This window comes from Falco cherrug, chromosome 2 (assembly GCF_023634085.1).
Source record: "Falco cherrug isolate bFalChe1 chromosome 2, bFalChe1.pri, whole genome shotgun sequence".
Lineage (NCBI taxonomy): Eukaryota > Metazoa > Chordata > Aves > Falconiformes > Falconidae > Falco > Falco cherrug.
The window spans coordinates 30,937,022-30,957,275 of record NC_073698.1 but is presented as its reverse complement, the minus strand read 5'-3'; the positions used below and the strand labels follow the sequence as shown (position 1 = coordinate 30,957,275).

Below are 20,254 nucleotides of genomic sequence, written 5' to 3'. Positions count from 1 at the left end.
TTAAAAATTATATGCATATGTGTACTCTACCAATATAGTATATATGCTATAAAGCATACACGTAAAAGAAGGGATGAGATAAAGATGAAAACCACTATTTAATGGTATGTTTTATTTATCAATGATGAAACCTGTTTTCTTCCCACACCCCAAAGGATTGTCATGCACCCCTGTTTGGAGACCACTGATTTACAGGATTGTGTTTTTTGCAGCATTGCAGGGCAACTTATGCCAGTGCTCCACCACTGTCATTGTGAAGATGTCTGTTGTCCATCCATTCCCCTCCCTTTATGGCCAGACAGAATTTCCAGTGGTGCAGCATATGTCCATCACTTCTTGTACTTCTGCTGCTTACCTCTAAGAAGAGTTTGATGTAAGGCTCTCAACAAGCGTCCTTCAGGTAGTGGGATCCAGCAAGTTGATGGCACCCTGGCTACTCTAGCGCTCTTATTTTCTCCTTGTCTTTCATGGGCTAAGCCCAGTAACAGTCTGTGGCATCCCTCTTATACCAGGGAGGAGGTGGTGGCTGGGAAGACCAAAACTGGACACGGTGTTCCAGATAACACCTTATAAATGCTGAGTAGGGGAGAACAATTGCCTCCCTCACCCCATCAGCTGTGCTTCTCTGCTAATACAGCCCAGTATGCTGTTAGCCTGCGTTGCTATGAGGATGCGTGCTGCTGACTCCTGTTGTTTTACCTTGGTGATCCAACTGATTTAATGCTGATGTGTTTTTCAGAGGCTTTCGTTAAGATCAGCTGCTAGTCTCTTGGAGATGGAAACACTGATTCTTTGCATGTGCAGAGGAAATGTGCTGCCCAATGATCTCAGCCTTACAATATTCCTTAACCCTTAATGAACAATTAACTGAGGAAAAAGCAGAGTCCTGTATATCTTTAGAACATGAGAGTAATGCTACAGAAACATTAAAGGGCCAAATCTGAAAGCATTTAAGGATTGAATTAAATTGTCATTACAGTTCAGGAAGGCAAACTTGCTTCCTGAACTATTGAGTGGAACTCTGTCTTTAAGCCTTAACAGCATTTAGCCTTTTGGCTTGTTAGTGTAATCCATTCCTTCATGGTTCCTCAGGCGTAAGCCCTGGAGTCTAAATGAACTATGTCCAGTAAATTTAGATACCTTTACTTTGCTTCAGCTTTGATAGTCTTCAGAAAAATCTTTCCAAGTCTTTTCAAATAATAAGGAAAATGAATAGCAGTTCATTTGGGAGTAGTGGGGAATAGGTAGTTTGCTACCTAAGTCTTGTACAAAGTGTTAACCTACCCAACTTGATTGAAATCTCGGGTTTGTACTTACCTTGCATCCTAGGACAGATTCAGTGCAGACTCTGAAAGAACAGTGTCAGCTGAGTTAGCAATCCTGAATTACACTTTGAATGTCTCTGACTAGTTCAGTATATTCAGTAGCAAGACAAGAAATGAGATAGCTGTTCATACAGCAGTTGTGGCTGTGCACAAGTCAGTATAGATTTCTAAATAACTGTGCCTTTAATGCACCACCAGTAGAAAATTACTTCTCAACTTCTGTGCTTAGCAACAGTGTATTACCTATCTATTCATCGAATGTGTCATCTTTCTTGTCTGGTCCCTTTTAACATGTCCACAAGAATGGAGTGAGTTGGCCTTAAATAAACCCTTAGATTTATCCCATGTGTTATTTAACCCCTTCTGAAGGCTGTGCATGCTATTAGTTTTTGGTGGTGTAGCAAATCTTGACAATAGCCTAGTGAATTGTTTGTAGTGGCTCTGCAGGCTGAGCCTTACCTGTTGTCCAAATGCCAGTTGCTTTTCTTGTGTCCTTTTCAAGATGGCACTAAATCCTGAGTGTGTTGGGAAACTAGATAGTCAGAAGACAGTTATATCATCCAGAGTGGTTTTTTGTGGAGTAAGGCTGAAATTATGGCATGCATATACTTCACTTTCAGTATTTTCAAGAAGTTATTGTAATTTGTACTCTTCTTTTGAACAGGTATCAACAACAACTTTGTCAGCAAATTGGAGACAAGCTTGTTATGTTACTCCAGTAGAGATAGTGATTTGCAGAGAGGCAGGGAAAATATCCTCCTTGTTGCTAAGTGAGGTATAGCTGTTGGTATAATTGATACAGCCTTTTGAGGAGCTTTTGTTTGGCTGTCCATTTCTATTATTTATCCTTTTCAGAATCAACTCTTCACAGGATTGAGTTAATTATTTGTTTTAGAAAGAACAGCTTTACCTTTATGTATTTAAACCTTTTGTTATGCGTAGTTTTTTAAGCTATTCATGCCATTGTAGTGAAGTGACTCCTATCATTGTCTCTTATCATTGTCATGGTGTGTCATCTCCAGACTTCCTTCTGACTTCCTTTTTTTTTTTCCCCACTCTCTCTGACAGCTCAGTTAAAAACATGTTTTGTAATGAGAAGCCAAGAACTGATACATTCTCTTCCTGTTGGAAACTCATGTACTCAACAACTCTGTATTTACTGTTACTAAAGGGCTGTCTGTCCAGTTTTAATCCATGTAATATCTCTTCTGTATTTTCATTGAAAAGAAATGTTGTGTGCTGCTAAATAAAGTTTAAGATTGTTTTTTCCAGTTCTCTGATTAGTACCTTTATCAGGAATATCCATCACCAGAAGAATCTCATCAAGTTAATTGGATAAGCTTTTTTCCATCAATCATACTTGTCTTTTAATTCTTTACAAATAACATCCAGTGTCAACTATCAAATTTTATTTGGTCTCAGATCACTGTTTGCTAACAGGCCTAGATCATTCCATTCACCCTTTTTCAGCAGAGTATTTAATGCAAGACTTCTGGTTTTCTTCCAGACCTCCAAGACTTCAACAGGACTCATGTTATTTGCAAGTCTTTTTCAAAGATCTGGATAGATCTCTTCTTCCCGAAGTCTTGAATGCAAGCTTATCTGGATCTGCTGATCTAAAAGCTCTGTCTGTGCCCATTTGATATCCTTACATCAAATGTATTTATTTCCAAGATACATTTATTGAGCATTTCTGCTTATTTTGAGGCCAACCTTTTGTCCATTTTGGCTGACTTCTTCCGCCACACAGTACTTCTCCATTTTCAAATTCCTGTCTCTTTATTAGTCCTCATAGCTAAAAAGAAAAGGCATCTGCAACTGGCAGACATACCGTATCTTACTGTCTGACCAGATTATGCACGCTGACTTGTACAAATTGCTGCCTCTTGACTACTTATATTGAAAAGGCTTTTGATGATACATGTAGCATAGACCCACATTGGTGTGAAGTTCAAAGCTTTAGTCTTCAAGACTAGTTCAGTGACATTGCAGAGAAATCTAATAATGTGCTGTCAAGAAAGCATTGATTTATTTTTTTTTTGCCCTAGATTGACGATGCAGTCTGACAGGCAGCACTTTTGTGGTAGAAGGTGTCATGAATAACACTATACCTAGTACCTCCTGTCAAGGTTTATCGAAGAGCAGTGTGCTTCATCTTCAGAATAAATCAAACACTTGCATCACAACATGGAATTTAGTTGTGTCCTAGTTAAGGCACTGAAGGCTATGTGCCAAAAGTGGGCTACCTGCCTAAGCACTCAAGTGCCTGTGAGAACCTAATTTTTGTACAAATTAAATCATTAAACACCTGTGCAAGAGAACAGAAAGTTGCCTGGTGGAAAAGGACCCAAGGGTACTTGTTGATAGCTGTCTGAACACAAGCCAGAAGTGTGCCCAGGTGACCAAGAAGGCCAATAGTGTCTTGGCTTGTATCCGAAATAGTATGGCCAGCAGGATGAGGTAAGTGATTATCTCCCTGTGTTTGGTGCTGGTGAGGCTGCACCTCGAATCCTGTGTCAGTTTTTGGCCCCTCACTATCATGACATTGAGATAGCAGAGCGTATCCAAAGAAGGGCAACGAAGCTGATGAAGAGTGAAAACAAGTAATAGGACAAGAGGAAGTGACCTTAAGTTGTACCAGGGGAGGTTTAGATCAGGTATTAGGAAAAATTTCTTCACTGAAAGGGTTGTCAACCATTAGAACAGGCTGCCCAGGGAAGCAGTTGAGTCACCATCCCTGGAGGTATTTAAAAGACACGTAGGTGTGGGACATGATTTAGTAGTGGACTTGGCAGCGTTAGGTTAACGGCTGGGCTTTTTAATCTTAAAGGTCTTTTCCAACCTGAATGATTCTATGAACGAACCTGAGACACAATGTTTGGTATGTCCGTGTCCAGAGCTACTCGTGTCTTGGAGGGGCTGAACAAGTTGTCATGACAGTTGTATTTGAGTCAGTTTGGGTTATGTTTATTTCTTACAGTTTGATAGATATGTTTTGATTTATGCCTAATAAATGGTGATAGCAGTGAGTATATCATGTTATAAATTCAGTCAAAAGTCATTGTATGTGATAAAAAAGGTTAGTGCTTTCTTATGAGACTAGTCGTTGGTGTGGTGGCTTGGGGATAATGAGCCAGATTCAACTTAAACCTGGGGAAGTTCAAGCCAGCTTAGTCTGGGAGTATGTTGTTTTATAGCTTGGAATTATATGTTGTATTATAATATAGGAATTACCTTTCTGTCTGTGACAGTTCAGATAGGAGTGCAAAATATTTGGAGCTGAAAGACCAAGAGATGGCACAAGAGTAAGCCTGGTTGTAGCTATTGTGGGAAGAAGGGATGTCTTGATTCTAACCTCTGCTTCCAGGCTCTACATTCATTTTAAATCAAACAGTCATTGGATAATATCCTGGGAAGCTTATCATCAAACTTGCTAGCTTGAAAGATGATCCAAGTAACTTTCATCAGCCCTCTGCCACCTGCAGAAGTGGTGGAGACTGACTGTAGCCTGGAGGATTTTTTTGATGAGTGGGAAAGCTTTTAAAGTAAGGTAGGAATATAAAAAAATTCTGTCCTCAATTGCTTGGTTAGACTAATTAGTCTGGCTAAGGAGGTGTAAATGACTTGGCATAAGCAGTGATGAATTCTTAAGTAATCACAGCCAGGTTTCAAAGTCTTTTAACCTAAGGGATTATATTCCCCACCCCTAACTTTAATCTTTGCAGAGTATACCTGGAAAGTAAATGAAACCTCTAAAATAACTTCAGAATACTTTTTTCTGAGTTCATACTTTTATAACAGGACAACCTTCAGTATGGGAATAGCTAAATCATGCTATCTATATACAGCTGTACAAGAGGCTTATAGTGCTCTGTTAACGCAATTTCTAGAAAATGTGAAGCCTTTGTTCTGCGTGAGTCTTCTTGTACTGACAGCACTGTACTGTAGACCTCAACCCACAGCAGATGTACAGTATCATCTGCCTTAAAGGGGCAAACAAGTACAAGCAGTCAATTGGGTGGGATGGAGATAGCTTAGAGAATGTTTCTGACGTCAGCTCTTTAAGTTAACCAAATATAATCTCTAGAACGTCTAGAACTAGCTGACTTTATCACTCCTTGAATTTTATCAGGTATCTCTTCATTTAAAGCAAGTTACAAGCTGTAACTAGTAAGCATCTCTGTTTATGAGCAGACAGTATATCTGTGTTAAAAGTGTAGAAGTGTTTGTAGAGAGTTTCATTAGGCAGATGGTATCAAGGCAAAGATTTAAAAACCTGTAATATTACTGACCATCAGGCTGTGTAACTTTAAAGATGTACCTACTTATTTTCACTAGGCTACTGTGAGTACTGGCTAAGAGAGGCAGTTCTGCTTCAGAAATACTGTACAGGCTTGTTCTTAGCTTAATCTTTATGCCTGTGTTTGATGTTAAGCACTGTTTTCAGATGCAAAATGTGATTAACTTGTGGGAATTCTAAATGTACCATTCACCTCTAGTGGATTCTTTCCATCTGTCTTTCTGTTTTGTTAAGAAATATCAATTTCTTAATTCTCCTTGATCTTTTTTTTTTTCCCCTGAAAGCTAAGTGTACTGAGTCTTGCTGGGATGGAGTTAAACCAATACACTAAACCAGTATAACATAGTGATTTTGGTTATTTTGTAAGAAAATGAAATACAATTTCAAAAGCAGCTTATTAGACTTGCAGTTTCCAGCATATTTCCAGCATGAAAAAGTGGTAATCTTAAGCTTTTCTGGTCTTAATTCTTCCATCCACTCTTCACATAGCACTAACATGCAAAATATTATAAACACATTACTTACAACTTGTTAAAGTAATTGAAAGGAATATTCGGTTGAATTCTGCTTTCTGTTGTGCTGTTACTCGTCAGAGTTGAAGTGGATCACTGCTTTCATGGGCCTCTTGTCTGCCTGGCTTTTTTTCTTGTCTTCAGATTTCATGTAACTTTACAGTATGCGCTACTGATGGCTTTTTCATAGTATAGTTATAAGGATTATAATTCTGTGTGCAGGCACTGCCTCCCCACCCCCCACCCCCAACCAGTTTTAGCTGCTGATGAAATTATTAAAGGGCCACTGGTTATCAAAACAGCACGGCAGTTAATTCGGGGTCTCTAATACATTTTAAAAGTAAAAAATGTCAGATTGTTCAGAAGATACTTTTTTTTATTGTTCATTTGTCTCACTAGGACATTTACTAGTAACTAGATGTTCATAAAATGTCTCATTTGTTACAATATTAGAAAAGTGGGTTGGTGATTAGAAAAAGAAACTATGTCCCTGTTCATAGATTGCAGGTTTTTACCAGTTTCATATAAACAAAAACTTACATACATAGTATATATGTAAGTTCTAAGGCAACTGCTTCTTTCCCTTGCCCCACCTCAACAGGCATTTTGGCAGCAGTGCCAGTCACTTAGACAAAATGTTGGTTTGTAATCAAAATTAAAAGATTCAGGTTTGTTAGCTCCAAGGCTGTGATGTGTCGTCTTCTAACGTTCAGCCACTAGAGGGGGTCTAAACCAGCCTCTGTAAATAAGGCTTATACTAGCTGGCAGCACACATCTACAAGTTTATATGATTGCTGAAATGTTATGGAAACATACTTTCTAAAGGTGTCTAACTTCATAATCTTTTTTTTTTAAGTGAAGCTATTTTTAGGGATAATTATTCAGAAATATTTATATAGTTTAATCATTTGAGTAACTTTTCTTTACAGGTGATCTTGTGAATTAGTGTACCATCAATGATGGCAGAACATCCACCATTACTGGATACCACTTCGATTATAAGTAGTGAAATCCCTCTACTAACTTCCCCTATTGTTAGTGGGGATGGAGCACAACAGGTAAGGAAATGTCAATACATATATATATTTTTTTTCCTTCTTCTTCTTCCAACAGCATCATTAACACTGTAAAAGACAGTAATCCTTCACTTGCAGTATTTTTGTGAAGCTTTGGTCATGCATGTGTTCTAGAGATTGAGGTGAAGGTAGAACTGGTGCAGATAAGAGATTGATATAAGGAGTATGAAGCAGAAAACCTGTCTCATGAAAGAACATCTTCATGGAAGGATGGGATCAAACAGCTACCAAGTTGTCTAGCCATGCTTGAGTCTTGATTTGGAAGCTATATGACCTTGTTAAGGTTAATAAAAATACCCCTATGGTAGAGCTTACTAGCTCAGGCACAACATACGCTAACAACTCTGTGGCCTCTAGGCTGATGCTTGCAACTGGGTATCTTGAATGATGGGACATGGTTTTGTCTGTTAATGTCTGCCTGGATACTCCTTCAAATTTTTAATTATATTTTTTTTTTTTTAGACAAAACCAGTCAAGGTGATAGAAAAACTTATGATTATGGTTTCAGAACACTTGAGAAAGGTCAGCTCCAGTAAGGAAAAAGTGTCAGCAAAAGCATATGCATTCTCCATATCTTTAACCTAGGGAGAATATTTTAACCCCATAAGCACAGTTCTGGAGCAGCTTCTACTGGGAGAAAATGAGTGAAAAATTAGGTGGTTTGAAGTATCTGAATAGATTGAGAGATCACTGCCTGTAATATCAAGTTCAGTCTCTTGCTGATCAAGGGAAGTCTCTTACAGTTTGCTGTTCCCATGTTTGATCTTTATGCAGAAGAAATTATTTCTCATAAAGAGGAGTTAATTTCTAGGGTGAAAACACAGACAAGAGCTCTAAAATGAGACTGGAGAATGCATTGCAACAGCTCAGGAGATAAGATTTGGGTTACAGTGGGATCTTTGCAATGTAGGGGACGCTTAAATACAGAGAAAGAGCTGATAAATCTCTTTTAATAGATGTGTGGACAGAACATTTCAGAAAAAAGGAAAAAGCAATATCCAAACTTGCTTTCTCTTCTGATTCTTCTTCCAAATACTGACAGTTTAGAAGTAGTAATATGTTAACATGCAAGAGAGGAACTGTTACTGTTCCCTTACATGTTCTGCCTTGAAAAGTTCAATTTTAAAGCCTTGCAAACAAGGAAGAACAAAGCATACCTATGCAGAGTCAAACATACCACTGATGTTTCTTTACCCAATTGTGAATATTCTTTCTGTTTACTCTTGTTGTTTAAAAATTCTTATGGATATGTAACAGAACACTTGAGGTTGGGAGAAACCTCTGGAGATGATTCAGTCCAGCTTTTTCTCCACTCAAAGCAGGGTCAACTGGAGCAAGTCACGCAGGACCATGTCCACTTGGCTTTTGTGTATCTCCAAGGATAAGGGACTTCACAGCCTCTCCTGCAGTCTGTTCCCCAGTATTCAACCCACCCTCACAGCGAAAATATTTCCTACATTTTAGTGGAATTTCTGTATTTCAAGTTTTGCCTGTGGCTTTTTGTCTTTTCACTAGGCACCGCTGAGAAGAGTGTGGCTTGGTTTTGTTTGAAGGTCTCCCCACCTTCAGGTATTCATGCACACTGATAATATGATCTCCCCTGGTACATCTCTTCTCCAGGCTGAACAGTCCCAGCTCTCTGAGCCTCTCCTCACAAGTCAGATGCTCCAGTCCCCTCATAATCTTTATAGCCCTTTGCTGGACTCTCTCCAGTGTGTCCATGTCCTCCGTTTACTGGGGAGTCCAGGACTGGACCCAGAACTCCAGCTGTCTCACCAGTGCTGGGTAGGTGGAAGGATCACCTCCCTTGACCTGCTGGCAATGCTCTTCCTAATGCAACCCAGAATGCTGTTGCCTTTTTTTTTGACTTGAGAGTGCCTTGCTGACACATTCAGCTTCTTGTTTGCCATTCTTTTCTGTAAAGCTACTTTCCAGCCAGTCAGCCCGCAGTGTGTACTGGTGCATGGGATTATTCTTGCCTGGGTACAGGACTCCACATTTCCCTGTGTTTAAATGCATGAGATTCCTGCTTGCCTATTTCTTCTGCTTGTCAAGGTCCCTCTGGATGGCAGTGCATCAACCACTCCTCCCAACTTTTTATCACTTGAAAACTTGGTGGTGGTGCACTCTGTCCCATCATCCAGATCTTTAAAGAAGATAGTAAGCGTTACCTGCGCCAATATCAACCACTGAGGTAGATGACTAGTGAGTGGTCTCCTGCTGGACATTCACTGCTGATCACAACCCTTCGAGACTGGCAGTTCAGCCAGTTTTGAGTCCACCTCAATGTCTATGTTCAGTCTGTACTGCATCGGTTTTGTGAGGATGTTACGTAAGATAGTGTCAAAAGACTTGCTAAAGTGATGATAAACAGTATCTGCTGCTCTCCCCTCATTCACCGAGCTACTAATTTCATTGCAGAAGGCCATCCAAGTTTGTTAGGCATGACTTCCCCTTTGTGAATCCATACTGACTATTCCAAATCACCTCTTTAATGTGTTTGGAAATGGCTTCTAGGAAGATTTACTCACTCATCTTCCAAGAGCTGAAGGTGATGTTGACCAGCCTGTAGCTCCCTGGATCTTCTTCCTTGCCCTTTTTTTGAAGATTGCGGTGACATTTGCTTTCTTCTAGTCCTTGGGAACCTCTCCTAATCACCGTGACCTTTCAAAGATCATTGAGACTGAATTACTTGTTCTGTCTTTCCCAAAAATAAGACTATCAAGCTGTGCTGTCAAGCTTACTCTGTAATGGTGCAAAATTTTGAGTCTGATAGGAGCTTAAATGTTCTTTTGGTGATATTTTTTCATTAAAATGTTGTCTCCTTTTCTTCTGCCAAGCAAGATTAAAACAGAAAAACAAGCAAAGAATTTCTTCAAAGAAATGAATTTTGGGGGTTTCTGTTCATGTTCTTAAGGGAAAAACATCATATATGCTGTTGGTGTCCTTTTTCATTAAAAAAAATAAAAAGCAGCTCATTAAGAATACTGTCTAAAGTAGAACTAGTAGTGGTAGTGTTTATTTTAAAAAAGGAAAAAGAATCTTCAGAAAGCATTGGGCAGATTCTCAGTCTCAGTAAAGGAAGTCAGTTTCTTTCTTCATTTCATGACAACTAGCGCTTACAGCACCACGTTGTCTACTGTTCTGTGTTCCATGGTGTCTAGTGGAAGTAGTGGCTTTAATTTTCTGTTCTTCATTTGCATCTGATACATGACTCATGAAGAATCTGCAAATGCATATGTTCAGTGGCAGAAAACTTTACAAGAAACCCTTTTGCATCTGGTGATTTAAAAGCCATCACTAAATAGAAAATACTTTGTGTATCTGAAATATGGGAAATCCAGAATTGCAAGTACTGCTGACTCTGTCAACGTTACCCAATTAAGACTTTAGGCCACAGAAAAGTCAGGCAGGCTATTATTTATAAGGGTCTTAAAATTATTTGTTTGTTTTACATGGTATGTTAATGAAAGGGGTATATACTTCCCAATGAAAAATATTTTAGCCTGAGTATTAGTTCATTGTGTTCTGTGGGTTTGGGTTTTTTTCTTGTATCTTTGAAGCTACAAGAGGTGTAAAGACTTTTGCCTCCATGATGGAGTTGGTAATTTTTGTCCTATTTGCTTAGCTACAGTACATGCATTCTATAGGGGTTACTTCCTTGAAAGACAAAAACTGCATCTACAGTTCTTTCATAACAGCATTGTGGAGGTAGATTGCATAATCTGTCAGCACTACAGATTACGTTATAGAACTTGTGTTCCTGCAATCAAAATTCAGAGCTGTTTGTGTAAATAAATGTATATGTTCCTCTGTCTTCATAGTGTGTAGGTTGGACTGTAGCTATTTTGATTAGTTTTAGTCATTCCTGACTGAAAAGGTATTGAAAACCTAGTAGTAAATTCTTTAAGTAGTTTGTCTAACATCAGAAATATCAACATATAAAACTAGTTAACACTATCCCAAATTTGCAAGTTTTTGTTCAGCTGTAAAATATCTGAGGATTTTTTAATCAATTCTCCCCTCCTTACATCTTACCAGAATTAGCTATTATGATTATTGAGACTTTTGTATATACTGCTTAACTGAGTTACCAAATGAATATAGACCATTCAGTACTATTCTCTAGGAGTTTGTCTCTTCAAGATAACTGCTAGCAGAACTTCAAGTATTTGAAATAGATTAAAATGTGAAATAGAAGTACAAATATTTGAACATGTTAAGATGAAAGGTCATATGCTTCAAATAGTGGAAGTGTCTGATCAGATCAAAGCTGTAACTTTCCACCATGTGTTAAAACAAAATGATCCACATAAGTTAGAGGAATGTGCATGTTCAGGCAGAAAACATGGGAAACTTAAATTGTGTGGATGTTCATATGCTACTCAGTGCTGCTGTGGGAGACTGCCTTGTTCTGTGTCCCCACAGAAACAAGGGGCTATTGTTAGTTTCATAGGACAAGATTGGTGAGAAGGAAAAGCAAAGATCAAGCCCATTAGCTCCTCCCCCTCTACTAAACACAGAAGTACTGCTTTTGTACCTTCTCATCACTGTGTTCAACGTGACTGGGTAACGTACTACTTATATCTCGGTGGTGAGTAAGGTCATGGATAATGTATGGAGAAAATCCATAGGAGTTGATACAAACCAAGTGACACTGAGAAAATGTGGTATGAGGACAGAAGTGCTTGAGGGTTTTTCATGTGAGGGTAACTACTGCAGTGAGGTTTTACTGATTATTGCCAAGGCTGGACAGGAAGGATGTACTTGGTTACGAGTCCTGTTTCGGTGGGAGGAGGTAAATTCATGATTGAGAGGGAAATGAGGAGGCAAGAGTTCAAACTGCTTTCTTTAGCAGGCTTTGTTTTCCTGATATTAGACTGATGTTAAATTGTTTTGGAAAGTTTCTATAGCATCCAGTGTTATTCCAAGACAAATCAGTAAATTGCTGACACGAGGTTGCAGCAGCCCTGAAGTTCTGGACCCTCTCCACACCACACCTACCACACTAAAGCTAACAGTAGCAAAGTGAGACATCCTTGTATAACCTTGGTGTAATTTATTACTAAAAAGGCAGACAGCATTCTCAAAGTAGCCCAGTACCTGTTAACCATTCTTTTTCTTTGGGGAATGGGACACATAGTGTTTGACCTTCAGTCAACTTTATTTCTCAGGAAGGTATAGTGATGAAGTAATATTTGTAGCTTGGGAATCTTACCCTCTAAACTTTTTTTTAGAAGTTTAGATGCCTGTGGGTTTTCCAAAAATCCCACTCTGTATGTATACATATGTAGGATGTGTCTCTGTGTGTGTATATGTAATACGTTGTGTGTGTATATATATATATATATACTGTGTGTGACTTTAAGTGCAAATTCTTTGAACTGAAATAGAACTTAGCATCAAGTCTACAAGTTAGTATTTCTAAAACCAATTTCTTCTTTAAATATTTAAACCTCTGCTCTCAAAGTTGATATTAACCTGTTATCATGGCCAGAAGTCTTCAGTCAGCAGAGTAATAGATGGCTATAAAAATGAATGAAATAATTCTGAGAATCCCCTTTTTTGCTTTCACATTTTTTATATACATGGAGTCACACAGAAATTGAATGGTGAAGGTGTAAACTAGATTACTAAATGCTTTTCCTTAGTGTTAGTTCTGACACTTCTGTTTCTGAAAAGCATATGGTACATTATGAAGTTCCAGCTTGCTTTGGTTTTGCATTGCTGCTGAAAAATGAGCCTAGCACTGTGTGTATTTCATGATCTTTTCCTATACAAGAAAAAGAATCGGTGTTAAAAGTTGTTTAACAACATGTACTGTTATAATTGTTTTCACTGCTTTCTGTATTGTGCTGTTTTCCTTTTTTATCTGTGTTTTGATTTCAGAGTACAGGGTACATGCATGGCTGCTGCTGTCTTTATTTCGGTGTTTTTTTCTTTTTTTTTTTCCTGTACTTCCCCTTTGGCTTTATTGAATTAGCAGATGCGTCTAACTTTTCCTTTCAGAGATTCATTAAAGTTTGTTTTAGTTGACAATTATTCTTCCATCCTTCAGTGACTTCATAGCATTGAAGCACACCAGAACTGTGTTCACTGGAGCCATTGGAACTCTTCTGCATGTAATGCTGCAGCGCCAGCTTACTGAAGCTGATTATCAAGCTGTATTTTTTCCAGGATTGTTTAGTACTTTTGTGTAGCAACCATCCCTGGAAAAAGCATAATCAATCTCACGTAGGACAAAAAAAATATTTTCCATAGACTTTTTAACTGGTTGATGGCTATAATTTTTAAAAAAACATACCACACTCAAAAAAAAAAAAAGTTACGAGGATGTGAGTTTTGATGCCACAAGGTTATTAGATTCTTTCTGTATCTGAGTTAATCATATTTTTTTTTAATCAGGAAGAATGACATTTTGTCTGAAGTGGTATTTTGGCTTGGGTTTTTTTGCCACAGACATCAGAATTTTCTCCTATGTATTTAAACAGTATCCTTGATTGCAGATGCACTGAAAACTTGCAGAGTTTCCTAGAAGAAGCCATCATTCTCAACAGAAAGTGAGGATTCAAAAATCCTTGCTGTATAGTTATGTATGAATACTATGCTGCTTTTGGTTAGCAGAAAGCAGCATCAGATTTATTGCACAATTTATACTAGCATCCAAGTATATTTATTTTGATATTTACTTTCTGAAAATAGAAACAAGAGTGAAGGCTGTATAGTTCATAGCCTTTCCTACTTGTATTTAATATGAAAGTTCATGGAATTAAGTATCCTCTTAAAACTGTTCTGAGTAATCCTCCCTCCTTTCTCTCTAAAACATCTCTTTGCATTGGTGTGGTATGAATCCTAGATTAATTTTGGTCTCCGATATGGTAAATTCTTTCCAAGATACTTGAGGCAAGATTTCCCCTGTTGAAAAATCTCTTCAGAAACTGACATTTGGGAGAATTGGTTGACATGTGAAAATGGGGTTTGAAGACAGTCGCTGTGGGTTGCTCATATAATCAGGAGAAATAAGCATGACCAGAGGATGATCTCCTTTATGTTTTAGGAAGGTGACTAAAGATCTGTGGTTTTCTTCTTTTTAATGAGATGAGAAGGTGCAAGTTGCCTGGAGCTATAAGCACTGAGCTAGCCCAATTCCTTTCTGCAGTCTGCAAGTGGACCTAGTGCCTGAGTCTGTGTGCTCCACTACCAGTAAGGTTTGGAAGGGTAAAGTTATGTCCAAGCAGCGTCCTGGACTCGGGCATGTTCCTTGGTCTGTTTCTCTCCTCTCCTCTGTGCTGCGGAACATTTAATGCCAAGTAAGCCAGGACCTAAATGCCAGAGTCCAAGACCTATGAAGTCATCCATATTGCTTATATACGTTTCCTCAGAGGACAGGAATTGTAATCTCTCTCTCTAAGTTGTGACAAAAATGTAACTGCTTTGCAAATTCACATTTTTAACTACAGAAACTCCAGTCTTAAAATATGTGAGAATTACTTTGCGAACAAGTAATCTAAAGGATGTCCCCTGCTAGCTGAAACCTGTTTTTTCCCAAGGAAGCATTTCTGTAATGAGAGGGTGGTCAAACACTGGAACAGGCTTTCTAGAGGTGGTCAATGCCCCAGGCCTGTCAGTGTTTGAGGCAGCTGAACAATGCCCTTAATAACATGCTTTAGCTTGGTCAGCCCTCAATTGGTCAGGCAGTTGAACTAGATGGCAGCTGTAGGTCCCTTCCAACTGAAATAGTTCAGTCTATTCTACTGCCTGGTGATAGAGAGATTTCTCTATAACAGGGCAAAGTCCATCTGACCTTCTGCATGTTACAGAATTATATGCGCTTTATAGAGCAGCCAGAATGGCATTCTCCAGGAAGAGGTAGACCGGGGTTTACACACCATAGCAAAAAAGGCCTTAGGCTCTAATTTTTCTCACTTTCTTTTTGAAGTAGAAGAGAAAACAGATGGGAAAGAATTGAGGTTGTAGAGACTTCTCCCACCAAGCCCTTGTTCCAGCACTGACTAAGCCTTCCCAATCTGATCAAATTGAGGATGTAGCCTTTAATTTCTCTTCCGGCTCAGGTCCATGTTGTCACACAGTGTTTTTATACAGTGATGCTCAGATTTGCACAAAGCTGAGTGAATAGGGCACTTTGTTGGGGAGAAAAAGGCTACTTTAGAAGTGCTATTGAAACTCCTAGCATTCTAATTATTTTTTTAAATTAAATGCTATATGAAATAACTACAGAATACAGTTTTTCCTTTGGCACTTCCTTTTTTGCTCTGTTTAAGGTAGAAATATTAAAGATGCATCCATCAGTCTTAAATGTTAAGGGCTTTTAACTTGCTATATCACCAAACAGGAGTCTGAGCCATCAGAAGCAATGCTGGAAAATATCAAATTGTCTTCTAGTCCATATACTTTCTAAATCAACAGAATCAACAGCTTATATATTTCTTAAATCTTCTAAACTCTTCAGGAACTGAATGTCCAAATTCAGTTTCAGCTTGCTGATCTATATTTTTCCTCTTAATTCTTACAATTGGGTTTCATTAAGGGGATTGTTCTTAAAGGATATTATAAATTTTGATTTGAGTTGTTCAGCAGAGTTCTTGAAAAAAATAAGAAGGTGGTACCATTTTCTCCCACCTATCACTTCAGCCCTTGAAATGACTAGAAATTACAGAATGCTGCACAGCCAGAGTGAGCTCAGCTGCTGAAGATCTCCACTGCTAGTGTGCTGTTCATGGCACTTACTGGTTGTAGGGGAAAGAAAGAGCATGTCTAACCTGCTTGTTGGGTCCTCTTATTTTTTTTGGTACTTCAGAAGGGTGAAGGAAGTCAGGGCAGTGGCTGCAAGGGCTCTGCCTCAGCCTGCAGAGAGGGAATCAAGTGTAGCTTTATGACCTTTCTGAAATAATGTATTCGTCTCTTAGGCCAAAAGTTGATCATGACCACTTTATAATGTTAAATATTGTTTCTTAGTGGATGCCTGACTGGTTGCACACACTTTCAGACATGTGAAGATATTACTGGCAAAGAAATTATTTTAAGTAAAGTACAATTGAGCTGAAAATCTGTTAACTGGTCACAGTGCTTTGTTCATCTTGGCTAGCTTTTGTAATGTTTCTAAGATTCTTCATTTATCACTAGGTATTATGTGGAAGGAAAATACTAGCAGAACTCGTTAACAATGGCACAGCTGTTCAGCTTGTTTCAAATGTGAGATAACCAGGAAACTAATTCTTCCCCTCTTCTCAGCATTGAGATCTTCACAGCAGATTCAGAGAACCTGGAAGTACGCAGTCTGTGGAGGTTTGGGTGGGTTTTTTTCTGTGTAGCTGAAACACCAAGTAAAAGTATTTCATGGCAACTGCTGCTACAGCATGCAGTCAAAGCACACTAACTTCAAAGTACATCCAGTTTAAGTACAGGTGAAAAGTGTCTTCAGTTTGGATACTTAATTGAAATAATTGCAAGGGCATTTTGATTCCACAGGTGTTGTGAAGAAAATAGGATTACTGAAGGCAGAGCAGATTATTTGTTTTATTATTTATTTTAGATACGATATCTAAAAACCTGCTGCAAATCAAAACTCTTCAAAGTGCCTGGCTTTCTTTGAACAATGCCACATCTAGCACTTTACAGAACTTTTAGATTTGATTTTTTTTAATTAGATTTATTTTTTTTTGTTATAAATGAGATTTTTGATTTGCTTTAGTAGCATCTTAAGCAACTGGGGGTTTGTGGTTTTTTCATTGTAATTTTCACGTAAGACAATCTTTGTTAAATTACTTAGTTTCCCAAAATTAAATTGGCTGTCTACCTATAAGTTATCATCTAGTTACAATGTAAATGAAAACTTACTCCCTGGTTCTGTTTTGGACTGTTGGCAAGTATGCAGATTGATCAGGGAAAGTGTCTACTGAGGGGACTAGCCCCTGCAAAGTATTAGGTGAAAGTTTAGCCATTGCTACCACTTTTCTCTGCAGTATGAGCTCTGTCCCTCATGTAGTTTTGCTCAGCATTGTAAAGCTGAAGTCCTGTGGACTTCAAACAACAAATCATTGTGAAATGAGAATAATCTGATTGAAGTCTTCTAGTTCTTGTTTATAGAAGCTGATGGGTCTAACCACTGGCCGGTGCCAGATGCCTCAAAGTTCCAGAGTTCAGTGACTGTCACTAACACTGCATCCTTCTAACTCCCTGTAAACAAGGATTAGCTTAAAATTTTGAAGCATAAATGTTTGACTGTTGCATTATCCAGATTATTTGAAACACTTCTGTTATCCTTATGTTTATACTTTTACTGATTTAAAGATATATTAGTGGGATTATTTCAATAGCAAATTTTCTGTGCACAATCTGCTAACCACAGACTGTGTCAATGCTAATGAAACATTGGGTTTGCTGTAAATGAGACAAAACTTTGCTTAGCCAAGTTGTGAGAACTGAGAATGCAAAAGAGACGAGACAAAGCAGAAACAAGTAGGTGAAAATTCTAAGTATTTCTCAGTAATAAAGAATGAGACAGACACAATCAGGAAACATGCAGTGATTGACAGTGTTACGTGTGGACACTAACAAGTCTTGGAACAGTTATCAGTGAGATTAGATGCAGATTTTTAATGCTTATCTTTTACTGGTTCTTCTCAGAAAACCTTACATTTTTACAAAACAAGGATCCAAACATCTCCCCCCTGCCCAGTGATGAGCTTTCTGCTGATTGTCTTTCACATTAAGAGAAGGGGGGAAAACGAGTACAGTAAGGATTTAAAAAAACCTTTTCATAAATAAAATCAATTTATTAGCTGGAATTAGAAAAAAAATAAATCACCAATTCTCAGATCTTTCCAACCTGCCTTTCTACAAAAAGCAGTGAAAGCTTATTGAAATCTATCGTTTTTGAATGTCAGTGCCAGTGAAAAGTCTAGTCATCTTTCCAACCTTGCTGTTTCCAGTTGTGTCTAGGGTTATTGTCATCTAGGTGCATTCAGTGTTACTGACAGTGTCTTGTAGCGGTGGTTAAAGATGAAATGTTCGCCAATTCTACTATCTGTCAGCTGCCTTCTAGAAAAACAGTGCAGAGTTGCTTACTCTTGCCTCTTCTGAAAATATACATAGGCCTTAGGAGCATATCGCTGAAAAAATGTCTGCTTTCTGTCACTTTCTTCAGGACATGCTGCTACTACCTGTGTAAGATGAAATAGTTTGGATTGTGTGTGGTTTTGTCAAAATCCAAAACATATAAATTGTTACTGTAATGTGTTATGTAACAGTTAATTCTGTATGGATTTCCTCCCTAGTCCTGAAAACTAAGATATGTTAATGGCCTTTACTATCCAGATCTTTTCTGTTCTTCATTAGAAAGATGTTAATTTCCATATATGGAGCAGATAGATCCTTCTAGATTATCAGTCAGTATTAGCAGATGCTAAGGTAGAGGATTCTGTAGTTGTGGAAAACCTGTTAATTGGAATTTGCTCAAATAAATTTGGTGGAAAAGAAAAGATTTTAGAACTTTAGTGTTAAGACCATTGCATTGTGTTACTTGGACAAAGATCAATGTCTACAGGACACTTTTTTATAAATAACAATGAGAAGCCTGTTTTCTTGTCAGTTGTACTAAAAACAGAAGGTAATTTGAGGCAAAAAAGAAAATTCTGACGTTACTTTTCCTTATAGATAACACAGAAGTGCTGTGTGCTTAGTCAGCTATGAATTGGTATGGTATAGTACAGAGCTCAACCTAAAGTTTTCAGAACTCTTTGTTACTAGCCAACATAAACACAAAGGGAGGAAATCTTTAGGAAGTCTAAAAGAAGATGGAAATAAATCTTATGAAAGATTACTTTAAGGAATAATTAATTGGAAGTAACACTTCTCACAATCTTGAATTTCTTAAATTGTTTAAGACACTTTTAATTCGGCTTTTATTATTGATGTCAACTGTTCCTATTTAATAATCTTACTCTTGTCTGTAATACCTGTTACATATCATAGATCTTTTGCATTTTTCCATTTAATCAGTTTTTAAGTGTTAGTGGGTTTGATCACAGAAAACAGTAGCTCATAGTCTCATTAGCATCATTATGATATGACAGCAGATTTTGAACACACAATCAATGGAAAAATAACTTGTGCTGCGTTTGTAACTGACATCACCTTAGCTGGACCACACATGTGAGTTCATCTGGCAATTCCTGTGCTGCTAATGAATAACAACATTCAAGTCTTGCAGTGATCTTTGAACAGTAGCTTTCACAAACATACATACACTGTTGTACTAGTCCTACAAACAGGGAAACTCTGGCATGGGTGAAGTAACAAACCCACAAAACACTGTAAGTCCACGACAGAGCCACAGCAGAATTAGCATCTTGAGTCTGTGTCTGGTTTTCCTTATTCACTGGTCCACTCTATGGAGCTAACCTAATGTAATGTAACAAAAAACTGTATATAGATGGAAAACCACCCACTTTGAAAATTAAATATGTTCAGTAATGAAATATACTGGATATGAATAACTGATAGCTTTTACTTGGTAAAAAATTCCATGTTGATCAAACGTTAGAATTATGACTTCAAGATAAAATAGCGGAAAGTTACTTTCATGTTCTAAGTAGGCTGTAGGTTTGAGTCCTTTTACATAAGCGTGTGTATGTACACTTGCTTGTTACCTTTGAAGTCATTACTGTCCAAGTAAATTTTTTAATTGTGTATACTTGAGGTAACATTTAATCGGTAATCTTATGTTGTGGCATTCCAGATACCAAGTTGTTACAAAGCAATTTCATATGTCTTGCCCGCCTATGCATTAGGACTAAAACCAGAGGGATGCATGTATGGTATTTGAAGTAATTTCTTACAAGTAGGGAGGGATGAGTGTTTTGCCCTTGGTAGCTGTCTTTTTGCAGGTGAGGGTGTGCCAGTGGGTCCCTCCTATTGCTGGGATTAAAGATTGCAGACGTGCAATTGCCAGAAACTAATATTGGATGTTTTCAGTTCTTAAGTGGATACTAATAGAGGGAAACCTTTTTTGTCAGCCAT

General features: G+C 38.0%; 1 protein-coding gene across 5 annotated transcripts in view; it reads left to right on the top strand.

Moving 5' to 3' along the window:
• Positions 1–20,254, top strand: part of FNDC3A (fibronectin type III domain containing 3A) — a 127,069-nt gene that overhangs the window by 11,881 nt on the left and 94,934 nt on the right. For 4 of the 5 annotated variants that reach the window (XM_055701850.1, XM_055701851.1, XM_055701848.1 and 1 more), the window contains exon 2: positions 7,067–7,195. In XM_055701850.1, coding sequence (XP_055557825.1) covers positions 7,094–7,195 — 102 coding nt within the window. In that variant the 5' untranslated portion in view covers positions 7,067–7,093. Of the gene's footprint in view, positions 1–7,062; positions 7,196–20,254 lie in introns of those variants that run through there. The other variant, XM_014286186.3, reaches the window with a different exon arrangement.